Genomic DNA, 18,570 nt, shown 5'->3' with positions numbered 1-18,570 from the left:
GTTGATAGGTAAACTTTTACTTTAACATAGCTCATTCTGTCACAAGCTAATCCCTCAGCTATTTCAATGCTAAATTCTCCTACTTTGATACTTAAACTCCTTTGTCAAGACATTTCATGCCTCTCACCGAGCTTAAAAGACACTCATTATATAGTGTATTGTATACCCAGTTGCTTTGTGATTAATAGCCCAGCTTATTGAAGAATATATTAAGTACATTTATTATATTATGTAATATAGACTTAGTTCTTTTCACATCGGTTTACTGTATGAAAGTTGGGTGGTTGGAGGCCTTTAGCGTCCATATACTAAATGCCTCTGTTGATAGATAAACTCTGACTTTATCATAGCTATTTCTGTCACAAGATAATCCCTCAGCTATTTCAATGCTAAATTCTCCTGCTTTGATACTTAAACTCCTTTGTCAACAGGTTTCACGCCTCTCACCGAGCTTAAAAAGACGCTACGCATCTTACCAACGTTCATTGGAGCACTGTCGTCCCTACAGTTCTGTTCTTTCACCTGATGAAGGCTACTTGTGTTGTGGCCGAAACGTCGTGTTTATTTTATCGTCTCATTTTATTTTATTATTATATTCTCATTCTACGTGACTTTACTGAAAGAACCAAAGAAGATGAATCCTTGCAGTCACGAAAGCTTTAAATCGAAATTTACGTCTGTCCTGTTATTAGTAATATTATATCCTATTCTCCTCTTGAATAAGATGACTCCTAAGGCTCCAAGTCCATTTCCTATACATGTCTTCAAGTTTGCTGTAAACTGCAATCTCGTGGGAGTTATTGAAGCTAAACACAAAGTCTTCTGGAAGCAATGCATTCCACAAATCTTGGATACGATTTTTCAATTCTGATATTTTTAAAACCTGATTTTTTGTCTTTATGATGCTGTCTTTAAGTTTTTTTTTACATGTTGAAAGTAGCTTGGATTTGACGGAGCCATTGGAGGATCGTCTTCTCAAAAGTGAGAAAAGAAATGGATCTGAGAGTTCACGTCGAACCCAATCACCTCGTTAAATGATATAGTTTTGTACTGCTCCTGTTCTGCAGCCGTGCGAGTCATCTCGTCTAACGTATCCTGGAAGAGTCTCCTTCCATCCATGACATTTTATTTTACAGTCACATCCCCGACGTTTTGATGGACAAACACACAGCTTGGTGACAACTTCAACTGCTTCATTTTCAGAAATGCCTGCACAGCGATCTGTATTATGTTGTGCATCTCAGAGGGATTCACTCCAAAAGTATTGATCACGGTCATGTTTGCAAGGCCGATCACAAATGTAGCCAGTTCATTGTCAAGAGTGGGTGTCGCATTTGATAGCTCTGGGGCACAGAGCCATTCTGTGTCGACTATCAACACAAAGTCATATCCCAGCTCTTTGCTGAACTCTTCGTCCACCTTCAACAACTGCATGTGGACCCCTCGGGTGCATCTCCCAGCACCCACAGGGAACTGGAGACCGAACATTGCATTCAGCAGCGTGGACTTGCCACTGCTCTGTATGCCCAGTATGGAGAGGACAAAGAGTTTTTTGTTCCCAATTTTTTCAATAACTTCGTCCAAAACTGAGCAATTCCAAGTGATGTGGACATGTGAGGCATCACCGTCCATTAGTTCAAGAGGGATCCCAGAGAGCATCAAATCTGCTGCGATGCCTGGCAAAGCAGCCGAGGGCTTGTCAGCTGTGCGCGGTGTCTGTGACGCTTCAAAGATCTGCCCAACTTCCCTGAAAAGGTGATGGATTCCAAAAGAGGATGCCTCATGTTTTTCTGATATTCGTTCCAGCTCTGCTTGTTGTATAGACAGTAACCTACTGCCAATAACTGTTCTCCTGGACTCAAGTATTCCTTTCGGAGCCTGGTGATACTCCTGATGAAGTTGTGATATGCTACCTGCAGACAGGTTATCTAAATAGATTTGTAGCCAATGCAGTGAGTATTGTTTTACTGAGTCTGCATGATGCCCCATATTATCAATGAACGATCTCATTAATTTATTGAGAGGAGATGCTTTGTGAAGCTGGGCTTCCCGTATTGATTGTTTTTCAATTGCAATGTTGTCCCTGTACTCTTCCACGCTTTGGTCCCCCTCTACTCTCAAGCGAGCGAATTCTTTGTCTTTCTTGCACCACTCGTGCCATAATTTACCTTGAAGAGGCAGAAAAGTCTCCTTCATGGAAGACAATGGCTTGTCCTTCAGAAGACTCAATAAGACGCCTGCCATAGACTTGCCTTGTTTACATTGTTCATCATCTTCATCAACACTGAAGCCGCACTGTCTAGCGATGTCGAGCAATCATTAATTACAACCGTTTGTTTTGATTTGGCCAACATATATTTGAGGGTTGACTTCAATTCATCCATTAGTTCAGCCTCATTTCTATTCTTGACACCAATTTTTACCTTTGTTTTATAATGTCCACCCAAGATTCGTTCTTTGTCAGCCCAAAGGCAAAGTAAAGGCTTTGGAGAATTTAGACAATCTACCAAAATGCTTTTAGCTTCATCATTGTTATCACAATCTGACATTAATATCACGTTGACAGTGGATATCTCGAGGAGAAACTGCACCTGCTTTTTGTGCTCTCTCGCATCTCCATGGAGATTTGTGAACGCTATGCAGTCATTAAAGACGTCATTATCCCTCCCACCTGGACAGTACCAGGCGATCTCTGTGACTCCTTCCATTAGGAGACCATTCTTGCTGCTGCCTCTGCAGTGTCTATGAAAGAAAACTTCATTCTTTTGCTTTCCAAGCAGAGAGTTCAGCATCTGAGATTTCGATGCGGGTGATTCACCAAACCTAATGAATGACACTAGAGGAGTGTCAGCGTTAACAATCGCACAGAGGTTGGTTTGCTCTGTCTCAGTAGATGCAGCACGGGATTTCCAGCTCTTTTTAATCTGTCGGAATGCCCATAGAGGGAATTCTATTTCTGAGCTACAAGGATTTGGAACTAAAAGCGGCAGTGCAAACTGGCAAAACGAGAGTTTGGTGTAAATGTACTGCCTCACAAAATTGTCTCCACAATGAAAAATTGCCATTTGCAAATCCATTGGGTGAACATGGCTTCGAGTTTCTGTCGTAGACCAATCTTGACTACTCACAATACCATCATGGTTAAAAAACTTTTCATAATTAGAGTTTTCATTCTGCATGGTTTCATTGTTTTCATTTTCACCCAGAACACTAACATACCGTGCTTCGGAGTCAAACATCATCAGTTTCTGCAAATAATGAAGAACAAGTTCTTCCTCTGTGATTGGGGCTTCTTTAAGTATTTCTGACTTAACAACACACATATGCTTTGTGTGCATTTGTTTCGGGTAGTATTCTTGAAGCCCAGTATGTTACACAGATTCATAAACGTTTTCATCCCCTCTGTTTCACTCTCAACCTTCGATGTCTGCGAAGGAGCCAATGTGATAGTCAGTGTCCCAGCAACAAGAGATTTCAAAGTTTCCTCGAGTCGGTTCCAATCAATGGGGCCTCCATCATAGACCAGCACCACGTTTGATACTTCGGTGCAGATGTTTGCATCCAAATAGGATTTCATGAACGTCAGATGTTCCTCTTTTTCCAGGGGGGTCCGTGAATTAGACTGTACTCCTGTAGTCAAACCGTTCAAGAGGACATACGCCTGAGCCTTGAGAGCACTTTGAGATTTGAGAGCTGAGTACTCGCTGTGTGCCGCGTCCACTTGGTGCTGAAGGCAGTTAACGTCTTCATAGTCGAGGAGGCGATCGAACGATCTCTCCTTTGTACGGAACCCTGAAGCAGCAGCACAAGAAATGAACAGGAGCTCCTCCTCCATCCGCTCCATTTCTCGGAAGCACCGGCAAAGGGAATTGAGGGAAAATGTGATTTCATTGGTTCCCTTCACCTTTCCTTCATTCAGTGCAGTTTCAAAAGAAGTCGGTGCATCCATCGCTTCTTTTAATTGTTTCTTTGTTTCTGTAAATGTCTTGCCAAGGGCATTTAGCTCAGCATCAAGAACCCTGACTGTATCAGACCCATACACCCACTGCGTTATCGAGGAGCGCTTGGGGAAGTTCTCCACTGCATAGATGTTGGGTTCCAATAGGTACCGCATTTTTATTTTTATCCAATCGGTTTCGTCACAAGAAGAGTGCTTGTATGCCGATACAATCCGCGTCAAGAATTCCTGAAGGGCTGGGTGTGAGAGACACGTGTCAATCCAGCTACTGTTAGTTTTTGTGCATTCATACAACTTCTGTTTTAGATCCGCCAGCATTTCCAGATGAGTGTCATTGTCAGATTCTTTCCACTGCTTCGCATCTTCCATTATCGATTGCGCTTTGACATTTATGTCAGCCAATTCATCCTCTGGATAATTATGTACTTCTTTTTTTGTTAAAATGGTGTAAGCTTTTTGAAGATCACTGGCCAACTTCAGGACATCTTTAAAATCGCATTTATGATTGGACCGGATGATGTAACATACTGGTATAAACCTGATTCCTCGGTCGATGAGAGACCATGTCCTATTGTTGACAACAATAGCAGATTCCCACTGAGGGAGATTATGTACATCAGGATTACCCCCTGTTGTGGTTACCGTCATCTGTATCACATCGGTGAGCACCGGGCTGTAATGTCCAGAATCACTTGGAGCTGGCTCAGTTGTCATTGCAGTACCTGTATCAGTCGTTGTACTACTGCCGCAGTCGGCACCAATGTTTGGTTCGAATAACTCAGACAAGAGCAGTTTTATTTCATCTTGCTGATGTAAACTGAAACCTTTAGCTGATGCCTTCCTCCAAAAAATTCCTCCAAATTGGAGAGGACCCTCGTTTGCGTGAGAGCCAAAATTGTGGAAGAATTTGCAGCTCATGCTGGAAAACACGTTGCTTTTAAAATCTTCCTTTGTATTTTCCAACGTATTCTCAATCATTTGTAGCTCCTTCAGGGCTGCTTCAGACAGCCTGAGTTGTGCCATATGAAGATTACCTGAGGCTAGGGGCAGGTACGTAAACTCTGTCCTGGAAAGATAGGAATGATCAGTCTGAGTATTTTGCATTTCCTTAAGATTCATTGATTTGACTTGCATTAAGGCTGGTTTTCTACTCAAGGACGAGACGCATCCTTTCTCGGAGACAGTGTTGCTGAAGCCCATGACTTCCATGGTCTTCCTGAACATGGATTCATCATTGAAAGAAATAAACTCGTGTTGTTTTGTCTCTGACCTGCCGACCAGACCCACGAGCCGGAATGTTTGTGGGCTCGTCAAGAGTTTTCCTCTCTTTTCTAATGCATCCTCTAACTTTCCACTCATATAAACCCCCTCTAGAGCAAGACCCCCTGATGCGTTTTGTAAAATCTCTGTATCTGACAAACAATGTGTTGAAACAGATGGACATATTTCTTGGGCAGGCTCGTGAATTCTCTCAGACACGACAGAAGGCAACAGATTATCAATTTGTATATGTGGAGCCAAGCTCACTGCCTTTTTAGCACTGACAACACCATTAGCAGCAACAATTCCAAGCATTTTATACAATGCCCGCTTTTCCCACTCTTTACGGAAATGTGAGTCCAGTTCTCTGCTGTCCTGCTGGTCGAGGTGAAGCAGGGCCTGTGCATTAGAAATCAGCAGAACCTCACGCAGTTTCTGTTTCCAGTAAACTGTGTCAAGACCCACATCTCTGAGCTTTTGTGCAAGTTCATCGTCAGCCTGGCTTCTGCATTCCTCTTCGTCCTCTCCAGACATCGCCTAGGGAAAGGCACGTTATTACAATTACAATGTTTTACAACAAAAACTTTAAAATGGTAAAAAATATAAGAAACTCGTCAGAGAAGTGCGTTGTAAAAACATAAATGATAAGTGCATGCACATCATGGCAAGGGTACACAGTCGCTGTACCTCTCGTTGCCCAGGAACCAGATAAATAACATTGTGAGCACATACTCTTTGGTTCTATTGGGTAAAGTCACGTAGGTGAAAATAAAATAACAAAAAATCACGACGTTTCGGCCACAACACAAGCGGCCTTCATCAGGTGAAGGGACGAGACTGTCTGGAGGACAGCGCTGGAGTGGAAGCTTTAAATCTAGAATTGTGAGCACAATGAGCCATCGATCAGCCTCCCATATGTACATTCCTGTGGTACAGCGATGGAAAGCGTGTACACTGTACGACGTACAACTGTCTTTGTCCATTAAGTATGTATGTGTAATGAGTCCACCGGATGAAAGTTGAGATGAAACACTCCTCTTTATTTTCAACATCAGCTCACGCTGCGTGTGACCACTCAACTCAAAATCCCAACAGGAAGCGCCCCAATCGCCCTGCCTCTTTCAGTGACGTCACCACTCCCCTGCTGGGCGTTTCTCTCACACTCCGCCTTCTCTTTTCGTTCGTGACGTCATTTTAACAGTAACCTGGGATCCTCCAGATCGTGTAAGTGTAATGACTGAAAATTACCCCAAGCCAAGGTGCAGCCTAACGGCTATTAAAAAAAATGAACCAAAGTATCAACAAGGTTAAATTTTGATTTAAAGCTTTCGTGACTGCAAGGATTCATCTTCCCTGGTTCTTTCGGTAAAGTCACGTAGAATGAGAATAAAATAATACATTGATAAAATAAAATAACACAATAATATTCTCACGACGTTTCGGCCACAACACAAGCGGCCTTCATCAGGTGAAGGGGACGAGACTGTCTGGAGGACAGCGCTGGAGTAAGAAAGCCACGCTGAGATCACGACCTTTAAGCTGTGTGAGAAGAAACAAAGTGCCTTGACAAAGGAATTAGCATATAATTTAGCATTGAAATGGCTGAGTGATTAGCTTGTGACTGGTCACAGAAAAGGCTATGTTAAAGTTAAAGCATACACATCCGCAAAGGCACCCCTTGACAAAGGAATAAGGATAGAATTTAGCATTGAAATAGCTAAGTTAAAGTATATACATCCGCAGAGGCACTCCTTGACAAAGGAATTAGCATAAAATTTAGCATTGAAATAGCTGAGTGATTAGCTTGTAACTGGTCACAGAAATAGCTATGTTAAAGTCAGAGTATATGCATTCACCGAGGCACCTAGTACAAATCAAACAGGATAATTTAGCATTGAAATAACTAGGCGAATTTACCATTGAAATAACTGAGTGAATTAGCTTGTGACTGGTCACAGAAAAGGCTATGTTGAACTTAAGGCCTACACATCTGAGCTATTCACAGTAACTGGGTATACAATACAATAAATAATGAATACTATATAGTGAACCAATAAAAAATATACTAAAATATAAATTACCTCAATGTTATCAATAAACTCTATATTCTCCAATCAGCTAAGCTACCAACAATAAGTCGTTATATATCACAATGCTATATGGCGAAAAATGGGTGGATTCTTACCCTCAACTTTAGCAACACGGATAGATACGGGTCCCGTTCTGTGTTGCTAAAGTTGAGGGTAAGAATCCACCCATTTTTCGCCATATAGCGTTGTGATATATAACGACTTATTGTTGGTAGCTTAGCTGATTGGAGAATATAGAGTTTATTGATAACATTGAGGTAATTTATATATTCTAGTATTTTTTTTATTGGTTCACTATATAGTATTCATTATATATTGTATTGTATACCCAGTTACTGTGAATAGCTCAGATGTGTAGGCCTTAACTTCAACATAGCCTTTTCTGTGACCAGTCACAAGCAAATTCACTCAGTTATTTCAATGCTAAATTCGCCTAGTTATTTCAATGCTAAATTCTCCTGTTTGATTTGTACTAGGTGCCTCGGTGAATGTATATGCTCTGACTTTAACATAGCTATTTCTGTGACCAGTTACAAGCTAATCACTCAGCTATTTCAATGCTAAATTCTATGCTAATTCCTTTGTCAAGGAGTGCCTCTGCGGATGTGTATACTTTAACTTAGCTATTTCAATGCTAAATTCTATGCTAATTCCTTTGTCAAGGGGTGCCTTTGCGGATGTGTATGCTTTAACTTTAACATAGCCTTTTCTGTGACCAGTCACAAGCTAATCACTCAGCCATTTCAATGCTAAATTATATGCTAATTCCTTTGTCAAGGCGCTTTGTTTCTTCTCACACAGCTTAAAGGTCGTGATCTCAGCGTGGCTTTCTCACTCCAGCGCTGTCCTCCAGACAGTCTCGTTCCCTTCACCTGATGAAGGCCGCTTGTGTTGTGGCCGAAACGTCGTGAGAATATTATTGTGTTATTTAGTTTTATCAATTTATTATTTTATTCTCATTCTACGTGACTTTACCGAAATAAACAAAGAAGATATCAACAAGGTCTCAACAGGGATTGGTCAGGAGGCAGGCTTTTGAAGTGATTGTAGGGAAAGTTTTTAATGAGAATAGGCAGGAAACAAAGCAGAACCCAGAGGCGACGGTTTGGCTCCATTAGAGGGAAAGTTCAGGGATTTGCCGAGAGAAATAGGATGAGGGAACATTTGAGAAAGGGGGCTGAGGGATATATAAGGGGAAAGCACGAGGAGTAGGGTCGTTCGGAGGAAGACACAAGCTGGAAGACACCAAAGAAGCCAAGGGTCCCTTATTGTGTAATTCCGTAATAGGGTTCCTTATGATGTCAACTCAATAAAAGTGGCTCTTCTTATTCCTAGTCGTCGGAGTCATTCAGTAAGTATTACCACTACATATGTATGTATAACTTATTTTGCACCATATGTAGCCTACCGTGCTAATAGACGTGTTGATGGACAACTAACCACAAAAAGCAGTTCTAAAGAAATCAGTTTTAATCTATATTTGAAAGTGCATAGCTCCAGTGGCTTCCTAATATTTGAACGAAGGGCGTTTCAGATGACCACAGAAGCACATCTGAAAGCACACAATGCAGTGACCATCTTTGTTCGATCACTCACCAAAAGCCTCTTCGAGGATGACTGGAGTTCGAGTGATTAATTAGGTTCCTTGACAAGCTCCGAAAGGTATTGTTAATTTATGGCAAGCACTTTGTGTATAATGAGTGTGACCTTATTTATCATTTCGGCAACAGGAAGCCAATGCAGCTCGGCGTGCACTAGATGGACATGGTCGGATCTTATAGTACCCATCACAACACGTTCGAATGAATTCTGATTTTGAGCTCTAAATCGCCCTACACACTTTCGCCACGGATGACACATTATCCAACCAATCGCAAGGAGTGGCTGCTTCCGCCAATATTTGATGCAGAATATGTACTGTGTGCGTCAGTTCGTATGCACAGTCGCTGCTTCTCGCAGTGCTGCAGGCCGACGCTGCTCGGCCTGAGCCGACGCTGCCCGGCCCACACAGTCGCTGCTCCCTGCAACACTGCTCAGCGAGGCTGCTTGGCCTGCACAGCCACCGCTCCTGCAGCACCTGAGTGGTGGCCATTCCCGGCGGCACCGTGGGCTGGCGCTGCACAACCTGGATGGGGGCTGCTCCCTGCACCACCACTCGCTGAACTGGCCCAAGCACTTGCTGAGCCACCGTGGCCACCAGCTGAACCACTGTGGGTGCTCGTTGGCCGCAGTGGGCCCATGCTGGGTGAGCAGGCCGGCTGGAGCCAGTCGGGGAGTTCACGGCCGGTGGAGGCAGCCTCTATGCGGACCTTCAGGGCTGCGATAGAAGTCGATGGGTGGAGGGAAGGGGAGGTGCTCCAGGTGCTGCCCGCTGCGCTGGGTGGCGATTTCTGGTTTAGTGTGGAGTGGGGGTGCTCTTGGGCCTGCGGGTTGCCGTGCCAAATAGTGTTGTAAAGAGGGCCTGAAGACATCTGCCCCAGCAAGGTGCTGCTACTATGCTCTCACCCTCTCCTCCTCAGACACGGCCACAATGGAGATAAAGGAGGTTCTGCCGGTTTTGAGTTCTGGCAGGATGGGGGTGTCGGGCGGACTCAGGGTCATCCAGGCATGCGCTGGGGAGCTGTGTCACCAGGACAGGCATACCGTTTCAACCACACGCGGGTGGACTAAATGCATAACAATTTTGTGAAGGCAATGCACCTGGTTGTGTTGGTAGGTTGTGCATGGGTGTTTTCCTTAATTTGGCACTCAGCGCAGGGGTAATCTAATTTAGTTGGGCTTGCGAAATGCAGTCCATAATCAGCCGTGGTGCCTTTTCCCCTTTTCGAGGGCCTGTGTTTGGCATTGACCAAGGATGCTGAGAGTTGAATCTCATCACTTTTGGGGGGTTGAATTCCATGACCCCTGGCCTTGTAGCCTTGTGCTGTTTGAGCCTTTTTGTACTCATGCTTCAGGGTGAGATACCCCGTGGCAGTCAGGGAGAAGTCTTCCTTCTCTCTTGTGCATGCCCATGGCCCAGGGGCTTATCAATGTCTTGCGTAGGTCCAAGATTGTTGTCTTTAAAACAGTTATTGGACGTCCTATATTATAACAAGCGTTTATAGCTAGAATCTTGGGCTTATGGCGGTTGGGGCTTGCAGTAACCGTGCCTCAGGGTGAGCAATCCCATGGTGGACAGAGAGAGAGGTTTCTTCTCTCTTGTGCATTCCCATAGCACACAGGCTTATTCATTTATTGCGTTGGGCCAAGACTGTTGTCTTAAAAACAATTGGACATCTCCTACCATTGGAGGAAATGTTATAGCCGGGACGTCTGTTTTTTCGCTGGGGGGACGGGGGTGATGAGAACCGTTACACATAGCTACTAAATATTTTGGAAATATAAATAACAGGTTTTGGAAAGATTATTAATAACACGGGTGGCTGGATGTCTAACATCCGGAGATGAACGAACCTGTCGCAAGCGACTACAGATGGTAGCTAATTAAGGATGGGGAGAGAGATATAAAAAGGGAGCATCGCCAAAAGTTGAGGCGCTTGCCTGGGACGAAGACGAGTTGGTGGCTACGCTCGATTAGTACTCGTCGAAGAGATTTGAACTCCCACACATACGAAAATAAAGATCATAACTTCGTCTTCATGAACGTCTCGTCGGAGCATCTTTATACATGTTTATGTACAATTAGATATATATTGTATTCGTGTGTACATCCGTGGATGCAGGCAAGGCCGATGAGTCAGATGCTTTCTATGACCTCCTGTCACAGGTGCTGGCTAAAGTGGCCCCTCGGGATAGAGTCATCTTGTTGAGTGACTTCAATGCCCCAGTTGGTCATGATGCTGGCACCTGGTCTGGAGTGATTGGTAGGTATGGGCCAGATCATCTGTAAGATGCACCTGCCATTATTCCACTTCAGTGGTGGGTGTACACCCAGGACCCCATTCCAACCTAAGGTGGTCTGGTCTCAGCTAGCTGATGGAAGTTGCAAGTGAGAATTTCATCATCGCTTGCGGCTGGGGTTGGCATCGTCCCCCACTCCTCCGGTTGTCGAGGGTAAATGGGCGAGGTTTAGAACTGTGACGCATGCAGCTGCAATGGCTGCTTTTGGTACGCGGTCCAGACCTCCCCAGAGCCCTGGCCGCAGAGGAGGTGTTCCGGATGGTTGAGAAAAAGCGACAGGCCCACTCTAATCGTCTACAGCATCCCATGTCAGAGAATGAGGAGGCTTACCACAGCCTTCGCTCAGAGGTTCGGAGAGCCGTGAGGTGCTGCAAGGATGGGTGCTGGTCGCGGATTGCTGAGGAGATGGATTCTGCCTCAATGGCCCGCGATCACAAATCCCTATTTAACGCCATCAAAAAAGTAACTTGCAGCGCCACACCTATTACCATCATTAGGGGAAAAACGGTGATCCAATCTCCGACCCCCAGGAACAGGTTTGCAGTTTTGCTGAGCATTTCTGTGAGGTCCTGGGGGAGGGGAAATCCTTCAGCCTGGAAAACATCATGGTACAAAGTGGGGATGATCCTGCTGAGGTTGCGGTGCCTCAAATATTGGAGGAGGAGGTCACCCCCTGTGAGTAGCTGGCTGAGTGGCATCCGTTGAGGAAGTACTGAAGGCGATCCAGAGTCTGAGACCAGGAAAGGTGAAATGCTGAGGGAGGATGGCATTTGTGCGCAGACTGCCCTACATGACATCATAACAAAAGTCTGGGCCACTGGACGGGTTCCGCAGGATTGGAAGAATGCCCTGGTGGTCCCCCTCTTGAAGAAGGGGGACCGCACAGACTGAAACAACTACAGGGGCATCTCACTCCTCAGTGTGCCGGGAAAGGTCCTGGCAAGGATTATTCAACATCGCCTTGCAGGCACGCTGAGGAGAGGCTTGCGGAGCCCCAATGCGGTTTCAAGAAAGGGCGGTTGTGCACAGATACCACATTTTCTGTCGCTCTGCTACAGCAGAGGTGTAGCGAATTCCAGCAAAACCTACATCTCTGCTTTATTGACCTGGTCAAGGCCTATGATACCATAAGTAGGCCTAGACTCTGGGTTGTTCTTCGTGCTTTTGGAGTACCTGACCCTCTGCTCACGATCATTAAGGACCTTCATAGTGGTGAGTGGGCCCGGGTAAAACTACGTGGCAGGGAGTCAGAGCCATTCCCTGTATACCATGGGGTGTGACAGGGATGTCCTCTGGCTCCCACATTATTTAACATCTATTTTGACCACGTAGTTCATGAAGCTTTCAATAGCTGTACCGGGGGAATCTCCATATGGTACAGATATAATGGGAGGCTGATCGATGCCCGGGTGCGGTCAAGGGATGGCTCCCTATTGCTCAACCACGTTATGTATGCCGATGATTTGGTAATAGCTGCTCATTCAGAGGAGCAGTTGGAGACGCTGCTGCTGAGACTGGAGCGTGCTACTAAGAGGTGGGGCCTTAGCATCAGCCCCACCAAAACGAAGCATCTGCCTGGGTATTTTGTACCATCGGGCACTGCACCCCCACAACTCCCAATCGGTGATGGGGCAGTTATGGATAGTTGACAGTTTTCCATACCTGGACAGTGTGCCCATGACAGACTCCGGTTTGACAGCAGAGGTCTCACTCCGAACCAGCCGAGCGGCATTATCTTTTCATTGGTTGCGTAACGCTGTGTGGAAGCTACCTGGTCTGTCGCTCTGCACGAAGCTTCAGGTCTTCTCGGCCACAGTCATTCCCTCCCTTCTCTACGCTTGTGAAACGTGATTAGAAACATTTAGGCTGGCCTGCCTATGATCAATCTTGGGTTTAACCAGGCTGAATTGTGAGAGGAGCTCACAAATCCTTGAAAGATCTGGACAAAGTCCCATCAGTAAGCACCTCTGGCAGGCAAGGCTGCGTTGGCTGGGCCATGTAGCCCGCATACCCAATCACCGCATGCCCAAACAGCTTTTGTTCAGCCGGATCGATAGGGCTAAACGGGCGCGGCACGGGCTAGAGAAGAGATGGAGTGACGTGGTACAGGAGGATGTGGAGCTGAGTGGACTTGCCGATGACTCGTATCAGCGGTGTCAAGATCGGCCTCTGTGGAGGAGGCTCGTGAAGGACGCTACTGGGCAGTTGAATCCAGCTCACTACTTAGCTCACTACTTAGTGAACTATTTGTCTTTTGTCAACGTGACACTTTTTTTCCACTGATTGGCGTGTCGGGTGGTGGAGGGTTATGACACATTTATAAATTTCGATTTAAAGCTTTCGTGACTGCAATGATCCATCTTCTTTGGTTCTTTCGGTAAAGTCACGTAGAATGAGAATAAAATAATAAATTGATAAAATAACACAATAATATTCTCACGACGTTTCGGCAACAACACAAGCGGCCTTCATCAGGTGAAGGAACGAGACTGTCTGGTAGGATAGCGCTGGAGTGAAAAAGCCACGTTCAGATCACGACCTTTAAGCTGTGTGAGAGGAAACAAAGCGCCTTGACAAAGGAATTAGCATATAATTTAGCATTGAAATGGCTGAGTGATTAGCTTGTGACTGGTCACAGAAATAGCTATGTTTAAAGTTAAAGCATACACAACCGCAGAGGCACCCCTTGACAAAGGAATTAGCATAGAATTTAGCATTGAAATAGCTAAGTTAAAGCATACACATCTGCAGAGGCACCCCTTGACAAAGGAATTAGCATAGAATTTAGCATTGAAATAGCTGAGTGATTAGCTTGTAACTGGTCACAGAAATAGCTATGTTAAAGTCAGAGCATACACATTCACTGAGGCACTTAGTACAAATCAAACAGGAGAATTTAGCATTGAAATAACTAGGTGAATTTAGCATTGAAATAACTGAGTGATTAGCTAGTGACTGGTCACATAAATGGCTATGTTGAAGTCAAGGCCTACACATCTGAGCTATTCACAGTACTATATAGTGAACCAAAAAAATATATACATAAATTACCTTAATGTTATCAATAAACTCTATATTTTCCAATCAGCTAAGCTACCAACAATAAGTCGTTATATATCACAATGCTATATGGCGAAAAAATGGGTGGATTCTTACCCTCAACTTTAGCAACACGGATAGCTACGGGCCCCGTTCAGACGGACGAGTTCATCCATGGTCGGAACAGAGGAGGGGGAGAGAGACAGCTGCGAGGCGCTATTATACTCCATGTTGTAAACCATACCATTAACCGTGGTGTGAGAGGTATTAAGAGTCAATGCTGGCGAAAGAGCTGCGGTCTGAAGGTCATCGTAAAATACAATTAATTAAGAACAGAAATGGTTTAAAATATCTTTCCAATGGTTACTAAGCCAGAATTCATCTTCTCGGTTGAAATTGCCTCTGTGCTTGTATATGTGAATGGCCTCATGAACGAATCTTTCATGGTAGCCGGTTGGTTTGCAAAGAACCTCCGTCTTGGAGAAGTCAATGTCATGTGAGCCCACTGAATTATAACAGTGATCTGCCACGGCAGTGGAGTTCATTCTACCGTGTTTTAAGTCTGCTTTATGTTCGCGGATGCGGTCCGAGATATGTCGTTTGGTTTCTCCAATGTAACTACTACCACAGAGGCACTTTACTTTGTAAACGCCCGGGTACTGTATGTCTGGAACAGCATCTTTTACAGATGGAACTAAATCACGGATTTTATGTACTGTGTTGAATCTGACCTGGATCTTGTGTTTATTCAGGATTTTGGAGATATTTTTAGTGACCCCTGCAATGTAGGGTAAGGTGATGGTTTTGAGTGGCTCCACAAGAGGATCCTTCTTCATGACTGGAGTGATGGCTTTGCGGATTGTGTAGTCGGAGTAACCATTAGCCCTGAGAGCCTGGTGTACGTGCTTGAGTTCACTGGTAATGTGTTCCTGGTCGGAAATGCATTGGGCTCTATGGTATAGAGTCTTGATGAGGGAGTTCTTCTGGGATGGATGGTGGTGGGAATCCGGTTTCAAGTAAGCATCTGTATGGGTAGCTTTCCTGTAGACAGAGTGGCTCATTGAACCATCATGTGTCCTTTTAATTAAGCCATCCAAAAAGAGTAGTTTGCCATCATTTTCGACCTCCATGGTAAATCTGATGGCTGGGTGTATGGAATTGATGTGGTCGCGGAATTGGTCTAGAGCAGGCTGGCCAAGTGGTCAGATGACAAAGGTGTCATCAACGTACCTCTTCCATAAGGTCGGGCGTAGAGTGGCAGTCTGGATGGCGTCAGTTTCAAATGTTTCCATGAATACGTTGGCTACAACCGGAGATAGGGGGGAGCCCATTGGGGTGCCCTCAGTTTGTTTGTAAAAAGTTCCATTCCAGGTGAAGTAGGTGTTGGTTAAGCAATGTCTCACCAGGGGGGGTACATCAGTATGCAGTCCTTGATGAACCAGGTCTTCAATGATAGCGATGGTGTCAGGTACCGGGACTTTGGTGAACAAGGACACCACATCAAAACTGACAAGCAGGTCGTCTGGGGACAGGGAAATGCCTTTGATTGTCGATACCAGGTGAGTAGAATTTAGTACCGCAGAGGTGGTTTTTCCAGTGAAAGGTCGCAGTATATCAGCAAGCAAACGTGCCAGTTTGTAGGTGGGGGAGTTGATAGTAGAGACGATGGGACGAAGGGGTGTATCTTCTTTGTGTATTTTTGGAAGGCCATATATATCTTGGTGGTCTGGCAGCAGAGGGTTTCAACGAGAACTGTTTGATCTAATCAATTAATGCGGTTGTAACCAACGTATTCATGGAAAAATTTGAAACTGACGCCATCCAGACTGCCACTCTACGCCCGACCTTATGGAAGAGGTACGTTGATGACACCTTTGTCATCTGGCCACATGGCCAGCTTGCTCTAGACCAATTCCGCGACCACATCAATTCCATACACCCAGCCATCAGATTTACCATGGAGGTCGAAAAAGATGGCAAACTACCCTTTTTGGATGTCTTAATTAAAAGGTGACATGATGGTTCAATGAGCCACTCTGTCTACAGGAAAGCTACCCATACAGATGCTTACTTGAAACTGGATTCCCACCACCATCCATCCCAGAAGAACTCCCTCATCAAGACTCTATACCATAGAGCCCAATGCATTTCCGACCAGGAACACATTACCAGTGAACTCAAGCACGTACACCAGGCTCTCAGGGCTAATGGTTACTCCGACTACACAATCCGCAAAGCCATCACTCCAGTCATGAAGAAGGATCCTCTTGTGGAGCCACTCAAAACCATCACCTTACCCTACATTGCAGGGGTCACTAAAAAGATCTCCAAAATCCTGAATAAACACAAGATCCAGGTCAGATTCAACACAGTACATAAAATCCGTGATTTAGTTCCATCTGTAAAAGATGCTGTTCCAGACATACAGTACCCGGGCGTTTACAAAGTAAAGTGCCTCTGTGGTAGTAGTTACATTGGAGAAACCAAACGACATATCTCGGACCGCATCCGCGAACATAAAGCAGACTTGAAACACGGTAGAATGAACTCCACTGCCGTGGCAGATCACTGTTATAATTCAGTGGGCTCACATGACATTGACTTCTCCAAGACGGAGGTTCTTTGCAAACCAACCGGCTACCATGAGAGATTCGTTCATGAGGCCATTCACATATACAAGCACAGAGACAATTTCAACCGAGAAGATGGATTCTGGCTTAGTAACCATTGGAAAGATGTTTTAAACCATTTCTGTTCTTAATTAATTGCATTTTACGATGACCTTCAGACCGCAGCTCTTTCGCCAGCATTGACTCTTAATACCTCTCACACCACGGTTAATGGTATGGTTTACAACATGGAGTATAATAGCGCCTCGCAGCTGTCTCTCTCCCCCTCCTCTGTTCCGACCATGGATGAACTTGTCGTCTGAACGGGGCCCGTAGCTATCCGTGTTGCTAAAGTTGAGGGTAAGAATCCACCCATTTTTTCGCCATATAGCATTGTGATATATAACGACTTATTGTTGGTAGCTTAGCTGATTGGAGAATATAGAGTTTATTGATAACATTAAGGTAATTTATATTTTAGTTTTTTTTTATTGGTTCACTATATAGTACTGTGAATAGCTCAGATGTGTAGGCCTTGACTTCAACATAGCCATTTCTTTGACCAGTCACTAGCTAATCACTCAGTTATTTCAATGCTAAATTCACCTAGTTATTTCAATGCTAAATTCTCCTGTTTGATTTGTACTAAGTGCCTCAGTGAATGTGTATGCTCTGACTTTAACATAGCTATTTCTGTGACCAGTTACAAGCTAATCACTCAGCTATTTCAATGCTAAATTCTATGCTAATTCCTTTGTCAAGGGGTGCCTCTGCGGATGTGTATGCTTTAACTTAGCTATTTCAATGCTAAATTCTATGCTAATTCCTTTGTCAAGGTGTGCCTCTGCGGATGTGTATGCTCTAACTTTTAACATAGCCATTTCTGTGACCAGTCACAAGCTAATCACTCAGCCTTTTCAATGCTAAATTATATGCTAATTCCTTTGTCAAGGCGCTTTGTTTCCTCTCACACAGCTTAAAGGTCGTGATCTGAACGTGGCTTTTTCACTCCAGCGCTGTCCTACCAGACAGTCTCGTCCCATCACCTGATGAAGGCCGCTTGTGTTGTGGCCGAAACGTCGTGAGAATATTATTGTGTTATTTTATTTTATCAATTTATTATTTTATTCTCATTCTACGTGACATTTATAAATAACGCGATCTAACCCAAAAACGTGTATTATGAAATCGATGTGTGTTAGTCGATGTATGTGTGTAAGTCCATGTGTGTGTGTGAGTCGCTGTGTCTTTGTAAGTCGATATGTGCGTGTGTAAGTCGCTGTGCCTGAGTGTAAGTCTGTGTGCGAGTCCATTAGTACGTGTGTGTGTGTGATTTGATATGTGTGTCAGTCGATGTGTGTGTGTTCGTCAATGTGTGTGCGTGGTGTGTGTGTGTAGACAACTAACATTTTGAAATTAAGTTAGCACATTGTTTATATATACGTGTTTGTCTTAGTCCATGTGTGTGTGTGTGAGTCGATGTGTGTGTGTGTGTCTAAAGTCGATGCCTGTGTGTGTGAGTCCATGTGTGCGTGTGTAAGTCGATGTGTTTATATTTGTGTGGGTCCATGTCTGTGTGTGTGTAAGTCGATGTGTGTGTGTCTTTATCGCCCAGGCAATGCCGGGAACTTCCCGCTAGTATTATTAATCGGAAGTTTGTATCACGTTTACAGGTAATTTATAGGTAAGTTAGCACTCAGAAAGCAGCCAACCA

The 18,570-nt window shown here is 44.5% G+C and overlaps 1 protein-coding gene across 1 annotated transcript; it reads right to left on the bottom strand.

Annotated features, from left to right (window-relative positions):
* Nucleotides 1–2,098: 2,098 nt before the first annotated feature.
* On the bottom strand, nucleotides 2,099–6,508 carry LOC142907804 (interferon-induced very large GTPase 1-like). The gene has a single exon (XM_076057614.1). It carries the CDS (start codon nucleotides 3,336–3,338, stop codon nucleotides 2,226–2,228), a length of 1,113 nt encoding a protein of 370 aa, XP_075913729.1. The 5' UTR covers nucleotides 3,339–6,508; the 3' UTR covers nucleotides 2,099–2,225.
* Between the last annotated feature and the right edge of the window lie 12,062 nt (nucleotides 6,509–18,570).

This window comes from Petromyzon marinus, chromosome 83 (genome assembly GCF_048934315.1).
Source record: "Petromyzon marinus isolate PM22_M1 ecotype Great Lakes invasive population chromosome 83, UKy_Petmar_22M1.pri1.0, whole genome shotgun sequence".
Classification (NCBI taxonomy): Eukaryota; Metazoa; Chordata; class Hyperoartia; order Petromyzontiformes; family Petromyzontidae; genus Petromyzon; species Petromyzon marinus.
The sequence above is the reverse complement of the archived record's forward strand: the minus strand, read 5'-3'. Positions and strand labels throughout refer to the sequence as shown.

Coding starts and splice junctions, on each gene's coding strand:
- LOC142907804 (XM_076057614.1), bottom strand. CDS start 3,338: ATGCACACAAAGCATATGTGTGTTGTTAAGTCAGAAATACTTAAAGAA.